Raw genomic sequence first — 10,523 nt, 5'->3', positions numbered from 1 at the left:
CACACACACACACACACACACACACACACACACACACACACACACACCCTCCACAGTAGATGAATTTCTACAACAAAATGCATCCAACTAATGTCCCAATATATCATTACTACAGAGTGATAGAAACAAGTATATATTAAGGTACTACCCTCACTGCCCAGTGTTTTCCCAGTTTAAATAATCAATATAACAAGACCTTGAATTTATTCTGACTAAACAAGGGCTTGGGGGTTAAGAAGGGGGGAAGGGGGAGAAGGGTGCCAGCTAAGCACTGTGAGTGTTACAGGAATCCTGCAGCATACATACCTTCCAGAGTATACAGTCTAGTTGGAGAGATGAGGCAGGAGACCACCTGAGAATAAGGACAAGAGCTCACATTTCCATAAGGCTCTCTAGGTTCTGAAACACAGCCTTCCCGAGGACAACAAAACTGTGGAGGGGGACGAAAGAGCTTGATCAGTGGGAGACGTGATGAGTCCAGGAACACTTTTCTGAAGGCAAGCTCAGATCAGGCCCAACAGGGTGGACAACTTTCTACCAAAGAGCCCCCTGCCAGCCTTCAGAGCCTGCTATGAAACTCATGCTGTGGAGATTCCCATACATCTTTTCTGGGCCTTGGTTTCCAAATTCATAAGATAAGTGGGTTAGACCAAATGATCTCCGTGGTCCCTTCTAGAGGTAAACATACTATGACTCTGCATCAAAGGAACTATTCTTATCAGTCCCCTTTTTTACAGTTGCATACTTTAGAGAAAAGGTACACAGAGAGGGGAAGTATTTGCCAGAAGTCACACAGCAAATATTAGCCTTTATCATGTCCCTAAATTGCTGACTCTTGCACACCTTGACAAACCATCAGATGTTTACTAGAAGTGTTCTGTTTTAAAAAAAAAAATGCCAAAGGAGTCCAATCCAAAGGGATTGCTTTTTAATTGCCTGCCTTGGGAGGTGGTATTATTCATTTGTTTTAGCTTTGAAAACTCCTGAGGAAAGACTTCTTACTTGCACTGAAGTAAGGACTTCTCACAAAGAGTACCTTGTTCTGAGCAGGGAATCTGAGGTGTGGTTTGAAAGGTTAGGCTGGAGGGGAAAAGGAGGTTTGGAACAGCCCAGCTCTAACTGGAAGAAGTAAGTTTTCATTGTCCAGGTTGGTGATTGAAAACAGTGGTGATGATGTTGGGATATCCATCCCATTAGGCAACTCCAAGAGCATATAAAAGCCCCTGGGAAAACTGAAGACAGGTGAAGCCCGTTTCTGGGCAATGATGTCCAGCAGCTTGCCCAGAAGTCTTAGAGCAATCAGAATCAAAGCTAGGGGCTATAAAACCACCTTTTGTGGGAGCCAATTGTAAGAGATTTCACATAAACTTTTTTTCAGTGTGAGCACAGGGGAGAAACAGACAAGCCCATGATCATCCAACCTACGGGACTCACTTTGACCTAGGAGGTTGATGGCATTTCCAGGCACAGATCAAGGGAAGAACACCATGCTCACATATCCAGTTACTGAGGGGCGGGGGTCCCTCCTTATTAAGTTTCCAAAAACTATCCCTAGTTTCATTCTATTACTATTTTTTCTCTTTAGTCCTCAATCAGCAAGCATTTATTAAGCACCTACTGTGTATGTACCAGGCACAGTGCTAAGTGCTAGGGATACAAAGAAAGGGAAAAGATAGTCCCTTCCCTCAAGGAACTTGTAGTCTAACGGGGGAGACAACATGAAAGCAACTAGGTGCGCTCAGGCTATATTCAGGATAAACTGGAGCTAATCAGCAGAGGGAAGGCAGTAGAATTAAGAGGGCTCAGGAGAGGCTCCTGAAACTCAAAGGAAGCCAGGAAATGGAGATGAGGAGAATCTTCTAGGCATAGGGGGTAGCCAGAGAAAGTGTTTGGAGTTCAGAGAAGTGAGGAATGACAGCAAGAAGGCTGGTAGGGTGTGTATGTGCATGGGCAGCAGGCAGGGGCTGACTTGGAAAGGCTGGGGGGAGGGCTGGGCTTTGAACACCAATGAGGATTTTTATATTTGATCCTGAAGGTGATAGGGAGTTACATGAATTTATCGAGAGGTTGAGGTGGGAAGTTACAATACACCTTTGGTTCTCTCCCTTCCCTTCTTTTCCCCCAAGATTCTACAGACACAAACTCTTCCTCTTAAACTCCTTTTCCTTCTCTCTCTCCAGCTTATTCATGTCCTTCTCCCACTTCATGACCCCTTTATTCTGTCCTTTATATCTTCCTAATTCTCACCCAAAATTGCTATCAGCTCAATCCTGCCTCGATGTCCACAAACCCAGCCAACACGTCTCTTCAGGCGGGGACCAATGGGCATGACTGCTGCAACCTTGCTAATTCTTGGTTCATTCTTTGTGCTTTGCCACTTTGGGGCCAAAATAAAGGCTATTCCTTCTCCTTTCTATGAGTGCGGAGAGGCTGGCCAAGAACTTGACACACACAGCTTTGGGATACAAGAGACTGGATGATGGCTCAGAATGAATGGTTTCATTGTGTCCTGAAGATGGTCCTTCACTATCCTGTCTTAAAAAAGGAATATTCCCCTCCTTTTTTTGTTTTTTCCTTTTCTCAAGGCTTCTTTTCACAATCATCCACCTACTCACACACATGTGATTTGGCACTCATCTAAAGACCAAGTCATTCCATCCACAATCACGTTTGCTTTATTTAGAATCTAGAGACAATTGCCTGGTCCCAATTTTGTATGACTGATTTTTTTTCTCCTTTTAAAGGATGATTGCTGATTAATGGTCCCATTGTCAGTGATAAGTCAGGTAATCATAGACTAGCTTAAACTGAGAAGCCTGGATGAGAATATCCATCTCTTTATTATCATTATTACTTAGTATTATTATGCATTCATTTAATTACGGTGTTTACTGTTTGGGTGTGATAACTTTCTAACCTTTGACTTCTGAAGTACAGCCAACCATGTAAAAGTCCTTTCCTTGACCTCTTCATATATGAGAAGGTAGGGAGAAGAAAGAGGAACCCAAAGTTTTCTTCAAACCTGGATTGTGATTGCCATCCTTCCTTGGAACCACAAAGAAAGAAATGAGCCTGCTGTGGCCAGAACTGCTAATCAATAGATTCCTCTTAAGAAGTTCAGCATGTGAACTTATTTACTCAAACACTTTGAATATCTGATTGCCAGTCTGAATCAATTTGATTTTTTAAAAACCTAGGAATGCTTCAGGGCATCATGAAATTGCTTTGCCAACTTTCAGTATTAATATTTTTTTTCTTTCCTCCAGCATGTTTACAACTTTGTAAATTACTCTGTAAGCCTTCAGTTACAGGCAGAGTCTGGCATTTCCGGTGCAGAAATCTCTTGATTGGTGTTGGGAAAATGTAGATATGGACCAATGCATCCCCTGTTAACACATCTTAGAAGGTCTGAGGTTGGCAGCAACAGTCTCAAAAGCAGGAAACCTATCTATCCCAGTTATTATATCTCCTTTCAGCAGTGAGTAGATGGGCCTAAGGAAAGGGAAATGGCTTAGGAAGATGGAACAAGATCCTGCTCTGAGCTTGGCCATGGACACATAGTCTCTGGGGCAAGGGTTCTAAAGCTTGTTTGTGTCTGAGACCCCTTTGGCAATCTGGTGAAGTCCACAGCCCCCTCTCAGAATTATGTTTTTAAAAGCATAAAAATAGAATACATTAGATTACAAAGGAAACTAAAGGCTAGTGTAAATATAGATGGAATTTTTTCCTCATCCAAGTTTACAGACCCCTTCAAAATTCATCCATGGATCTCTTGGGGCAGGGGTTGGAGAACAGGGGGCATTCTGTGTGGACCTCAGGTTAAGAACCCTTGCTCTAGGAGGGAAATGGTCCCACTCAAAGGCCAAAACAGCCCTGTCCCTTTCTTCTTCTTCTGCGACACACAGTAACACCTTGGGTCAGCTAGTCCAGGCTGGCCAAATTGGGCGCAGGTTTCTCTGACCAGTATATCAGCTGTAGGGATAGCCATCTCTATGGTACAAAGACAGTTTTATCATCCCAGAGGGTCCTGAATTGTGTTCATGAACTGACTTGTTCTGTGTTCCTGTCTTTCAGATGGATATGCCTTTTCCCAAGAAGAACACGGAGTGGTCTCGCAGTCAGAAGTGGTCCGCTCCTACGACACAACCAAGCAGAGAGCTGGAGTGCCGTAGGACACCGCCTTCCCCTACAGATACTAGGAACTGCTGAGGCTCAGACGGCTGCATCCAGAATCCTTGTCTAAGGCTGGCAGCAACAGCAGCCGCAACACCGGAAAGAAAATTCATTTCTGTGGCCTTAGCCAACAAGTTTGTTCATTTGTCTCCCCTTTGCAAACCCTGAGTACATATGGTGGGGGAAATCGTTGTTTCAATTTGTCTGCAATGCTCTGCCTAACTTTTGTTTATGTTGTTATGAAGCGTTCGACTGTGCTCTGTGAGGTGTGAAATTAAAAACATTATGTTTCACCAATATTTAAACATCAGTACAAGTTGTTCTGGGAGAAAGGTAAAAGAATTTTATGTTCCGTGAGAAACCTATCTTGCTTTAATTGGAATGGGGGTATGGAAACTTCCTGTTTTGTTAATTTGCAGATTAAGTGAGCCAGCAGCATGTAAACCTTACCCAGACTGGTTGTTCCCCTTGCTTTGATTTAAATTTTGTTTGTATGAAGTTGACATAAACTTCTTGATTGCAACGAAATCACAAATATGTAACGGGATGACAAATCTGAGAATATTTATCTTGATCTTCTTAGCCTCCTACCTTCCCAGCAGTGCTAACACATAGGTGTTCAGATGAAGTATTCTGCAGCCATCCTGTGGGCCCTTCCTAGGTCCCTTCCAGCCGTTTTTTCTTCCCCATATGCACAGACAGTATTTCTTTCCTTCACGCCCTCTGCATGGCAGGCCAGGTGTGCTGTGGCATGGTAACCCGATGCTGCAGCTGTCCCAGCCGTATGATTTCCCCTGCTTCTGGCCTCTTGGCCTGCAAACTCAATGGAATCCTGATCTGGATATGAGAAACACCTTTACTGCCCCCATTCTCCCTGAGCTCTACCATCATAGAAGAGAAGAGACATGAGCATCCTGCATATACTCTGTGCATTCATTCTGTCATCACAAGGCAGCGTCTTGGTGGCTGGTGCACAGGACCTGCCTCTGGGTCTGCAGCAGATAAGGACGTGGTAGAAGCGATGCCATTACGACCTGTCAGGCTGATTGCTGCACAAGCACTCTCTACACCCAGAAAGTTGGTGCCTTTGCCTCCCCTGCTGCTGGAATCCACACCCGTGCTGCCAGGAATTCAGAGCCCATGTTGGATATTCACCTGCCATACTTAAGATGTGAGCTTTAGAATTTCTCTCTGGAAAGGACAAAGGGTTAGCAATCCCAGCCTGTCCTCCAGGAGTGGAGGGGACCATGGAGTGTGCTTCTCCACAGAAGAGGAGTCGGTAAAAGGAAGAAAGCAGAAAAGAAGAAAGACTCAAAAAAAAAAGATTGCAAGGGATGGAATGGTAGAAGGGAGGCTGTGGGAAGCTGAAGTTTCATGAAGAGTTCTTGCTAATCTCCTCCAGAAAAACAAACTATAAAAATCCAGCCCAGGGACTGGGCTTTCCTTGCATTAGCCCTGCAGTAGATGTGTCAGGAAGGAAGCCTTTTGGTAAGAATAGCATGTATAGCACTGAACATTGTTGTACAGTACTGTCCTTTGAAAGAATGAGCGCCAGGATATTTATACCATCAGTCCACTAAGTGGGGAGGGACACTAAGGAAGGGGACAAAGAATTAAAAGATGAAGTGTTAATTGAGAAATGCTGACCAACATCCCTAACATTGCCTGGAAAGGAAACCTACTCTTGCATTCTGGTTGGGTATCCATTTATTTTTTACCATTTTAAAACACTGGCACCTTCCTCAGGATTGACTAGGCATCCTGAATCCTAAGAAAAAGAAATGGGCCAAAAATACCGCATTTTCTGGACTTCACAGTGGTATATAATGCCACATTTCCAAAATTTTGCTAAACCCTGGATGCCTTGGGGCATGAGCAATAGCAATGAGAACCCTTAGTAAACTACCAGCCTCTGGGCACATCCCCTTCATTTGAGTCGCCTACCTAGATTCTTGACTGGCATGAAGTAAATACTGTTGGGCAGCCTGTTAATGATTGACATTTCACAGTCCCTGTGTGGACCAGGGCATTTAAAAAAACACACACTACAAAAGAACAGTGTACTGTTGGCTTTCTGGCTGTTTAGTTTCTGGTCATTCATAGTTTACCAGGCACAAATATTTTACATTCAACCAAAAAAAAAGATCTGCTATACTAAGCTCAGTTGCAGTGGGATTTGGGAAAGGAGCAGAAGGCAGCAGGAAGGAGGAGATATTAGGTGTGGGTCATCTTTCTCCCAGTATCACTGAAAGGGTCAGAAGAAATCTCTTTCCCCACACATCAAGGAGAGTAATGTGCTCTTTAATTCCATAGCATCATTCAAGACAACTCTTCGAAGTTGACCACTTGGGAAAGTCACTACCCAAGGTGACTATGAAGGAATGACAACAGAAAGATGCATGCCCATTGCTACATGCAACTGTAGGCAACATACTTGTATGTTGGTGGAAAAGAGTGCTTAATGTATAGGGGAGAAAAGAAACCTTTGCTCTAACCTTTGGCAATAATTCTAGAATCTTAAGTATTTTTTCATTATCCTGTTTGGAAAGGGTAGAATAAATAATTCCCTCTTTCTGGACCTCCTTCAGTCTTACCAAGTCAGATCCATCAATCATTTTTTTTTCACTCAACTACAGACCACCTTTCCTAAGATTTTAAGTATATTTTCCATTTTAAAAGATGAACCCAGCTCTAGAAAGAGTAAGGAAATATATACAGCAGGAAAGCATGGAGGGAGAAGATGCCTTTCTGTTTCCTTAGTCCAGTGAGTTTTCCTATAACCAAATGAGTGACCGGGTTCCTAGGAGGAGCTGTCATTTGATGTGATTTATTTAGCTAGGGCAGACTTAGAGGCTGTATCATTTTGCCCTATCTCTAAATTGAGGTCAGAATGTCATACACAAAACCTCCCCAGAGTGAAGCAATAGATTGTACTATGACACATGTGCTGGATGTTAGCTCAGTAGAAATCCCACATGGGAGTTGTCACTGGGCCATACAGTATGTGACATTGGGGCTGGCAGGTCAAACTTTATCAGTAGTGGAGGATCCTAATCTGGATCAGGTTTAATCCTGCAAAACCCACCCCAGGTCTTGACCTAGCATTCTTCTTGTTCTCTGGAAGCCTTAATCTATCTTGGTATACAACTGACTCTTTAGAGTTGGTGGGCGTGAATGAGGATTTAGCATGATCCTGGCCATCTGGGCAAAAAGAAAGGACAGGTCACTCTGTGTAAACTGAATTCTGGGTTCATTTGCAGGGATGCTTATGCCAGCAAAGACAGCCTTTGAAAGTAGGCCATGTAAAGGTGATTGACTGGGCAGGGTGGTGGAGCAGAATAAACTGAAGCTTTCTGCTTGGCAATCTGGATTAACACTTCAGTTCTGATCAAAAAGGACCTTTTTTCAGCCCTGTGTCTTGGCCAATATGCTGGAACTAAATTCTGGGGAGCCATTAGTGCATCTACCCCATTCTCTTCAGTTCAAAACATTTAGGGTTTCATTCCCCAGTTCCTTCCTCCACCCTGCCATCCCTCCCAAGAAAGAAAACACACAAACTTTTTAGTTTGAAATCAATGTACCATGCCATATCTGCACGTTGTGGATAGAAGATACTATTTCTTTAACACCTTTAGAGTAATATTTTTAAAAGTGAACCAAGGTTTTAGCAGAGCACTGCTGAGAAGTCTGTTGACGTTTTCTTTTCCTTGACAAGGCTTCAGGTCTTGCTGTAGGGAGCTGGAAGTGGAAATCGGTAATAACTTGTCAAGGAGAAATAGTGGGGGAAAAATCAGTGTTCGTTCCTAATGTCAAGAAATGTGTTGGATGTATCTATTATGGACACCAAACTTGGCTATTTTTCAGGCAACTACGATCTCCATTTATTATAACAATGACCCCTTAATTTGCTTTTGGAACTATAATGAAGAAAAAGTTCTCATCTGATTTCCTGGTTTCTGAAGTTTTCAGATCCCCAGCTCTTAAATTTGCCTGGAGTCTCTCACACAGCCTTGCTCCATAGGCTCCATTCCTTGTTTTGAAAACAACTGCACACATTTCAGCTAAGGTTTGAATTACAGCCCAGGGTCATAGTCCCACTCAAGTAATTCAAGGAGTGATTTAACCTCGGCATTTGTAAGGAATCCTTCATCTCCTGAGATCCATAGAAAAATACAAACAGGGAGTTGGATAACTGGGTGAAGTCTGACATGCTAACATATCAAAGAAATGAATTAACCAGGTCAGACCAAAGGACAGTGTCTCCCATCATAATCATTAGGAGGCAGAGAATGCTTCATGCAAATGAATAAATGAGAAGTGGGGGTAGGAACCATACAGAGCTCCTGAACCAGGGACTAAAAAAAAGACTGAATATTTAGGCATTGTCCAATGGGTTGTTAGTGTTTGGGTTACAGGGGCCTAAGGCAGACATTCGTCTAAGTGAGGAAGCCTTGGGGAAGAGTATTTAATCTCATGCCATCCAAAATAACTGGTTATTTTTCTGTCTTAAAGGGATAGAAGGAAGATACCTCTGAAGTATGGAAATAGGAGTCTGAGTACAATCCCAAGGGTTTTCCATATTGCCAAATGTTTTAAGTTTTATGAAAGAGCAGGGATCTATAGGACTTCAGGTTCAAGGCCAAAACTTTAGTGACCCCATCCCTCTACTAATTTCCTTACTCCTCTACTAAAAACCCTATGCTTACAAAATAAACATGACCATTCAACAATGGTTTGCCTTCTGAGATTTGGACAGACAAACTATTGTGTTCTCTGGCTCTGCTTCTTGTATAATGGGTGAGGCTCTGAGGCCTTGCAAACAGGACTGATTTGTCCTCTTTACATGTTTTTCCCTGGGGCCCAGAATGGGCCAATACTATAACATTTTTTTCTAATCTTACATGAACTCACTCCAAATCAGCAACTTAAAGTATGCTTAATTAACATTTGATTTGGGAATCTAAGAGGCAGTCTTAAAGACAAGAAGGGCTACTGAAAAAAAAAAAAAGTAGAACAGCTGGCCAGAATGTTAAGTCCTAAAGCAAGATTGAGGAAGAAGAGGCCTAACTGGGAAGTAATTATAATTACAAACAATACCTAGGGAAGTGGTGCCCACTTTAAGAACTAACAGAAAGAAAGCCCGATAAAGACAAGTCAGAGAGGATGATCTGGTACCCAAGGCACCAAGGCAGCTTATTCTCAAATGCAGATTCCTTGCCACAGTGACCTGTGAGATGTCTACCCTAGTATTTCTTCCATAGCTTCAGACCAAGATCACATATGCTCACAACATTAATCAGAAAGTGTTTCTGCTGGACCAGTGAAGGAAGGGATGCCAACTTACTAAAAAGGTTAACAAGTACTTCATGCATTCACACTATGTACTTAGTGTTGGGTCACTATGACTGAGGGATAAGAGAAAAGAAATTTGAACTTGGAGTTAATCTCCAACTAACCATTCCCAGAAAAACATGAGAGTCAAGCCAAGATCAATTTGATTAGTCACCCTTCTAGAGGGAAAAGAAACTGGAAACAAACCTCAGGAATAGAATAGAGAAGCGAACCCATTTAGAATGGGAGGTGGTCAAATTGGAGAGATGTGGAATATCTTGCTGTGTGATTCCATTGTCATTGGGTAGAAATGGAAGAAAAAAAACTATCCTACAGGTTCACAAAAGCAACCCAAGTTAAGTCACACCTGTTGGGAATAAGCACATTTTCTCTTATCAGGAAGTTAATGGGAATACTAAACCGCATTCTCTCCCTTTCATGCTTTGTCAGCAACGAATGTGCCCAGAGTTCATGCTGGCTGGCCCCTTTCTAAATATGGCAGCCAAGCAAATAATGGCCCCTTTCTAAATATGGCAGCCAAGCAAATAATGGCCTCTTTCTAAATATGACAGCCAAACAAATAAATGCAAGCATGGAGACACAAAGATGGGTCTTCATACTCAGTGCTGGTAGACACAGATGGGAACGGGCTGGTCACTGGGTTGATTAGCCTATCACCATCCTGGATATTTCACTAGAGTGTGGCCCATTGTTCCTGGAGGTCAAATATTCTGCTGTCTGAATGACAGAATCATCATTGTGTCTTTTTCATCAGCAAGTAAAGTCACGTGCTCCCTTGTCTGTCATATCTGTGCTTGGATTGCTTAAATATTGTTTTAGATGGGGAGGTTTTAATCTGGATATGCAGAGTGAAGCAGTGCTGTAGGGGAATGTTTAATTGGCTCCCAGCAGAGCGGCGGGAGCTTCAGTGGTGTGTGGGGGTTTTTTTTCTTTCCCTCCCCCCAGAAGTGTTGCCATTTTCACGTCCTATTAATGTCCTCTGGTAGTTAAATTACAGG

At 42.8% G+C, this 10,523-nt stretch overlaps 1 protein-coding gene across 1 annotated transcript in view; it reads left to right on the top strand.

Annotated features, from left to right (window-relative positions):
- The window catches only part of ATP8A2 (ATPase phospholipid transporting 8A2), a 784,050-nt gene extending 774,887 nt beyond the window's left edge, over positions 1-9,163 (top strand). Inside the window, 1 exon segment of the mRNA XM_069080803.1 lies at positions 4,075-9,163. Coding sequence (XP_068936904.1) covers positions 4,075-4,172 — 98 coding nt within the window. The 3' untranslated portion in view covers positions 4,173-9,163.
- Positions 9,164-10,523: the final 1,360 nt, after the last annotated feature.

This window comes from Petaurus breviceps, unplaced genomic scaffold (assembly GCF_028583685.1).
Source record: "Petaurus breviceps papuanus isolate PSGF00001 unplaced genomic scaffold, PetGlider_PUasm1.0 91133, whole genome shotgun sequence".
In the NCBI taxonomy this organism is placed as follows: domain Eukaryota; kingdom Metazoa; phylum Chordata; class Mammalia; order Diprotodontia; family Petauridae; genus Petaurus; species Petaurus breviceps.
Note: the sequence above shows the minus strand (reverse complement) of the source record. Positions and strands in the feature narration are given on the sequence as shown.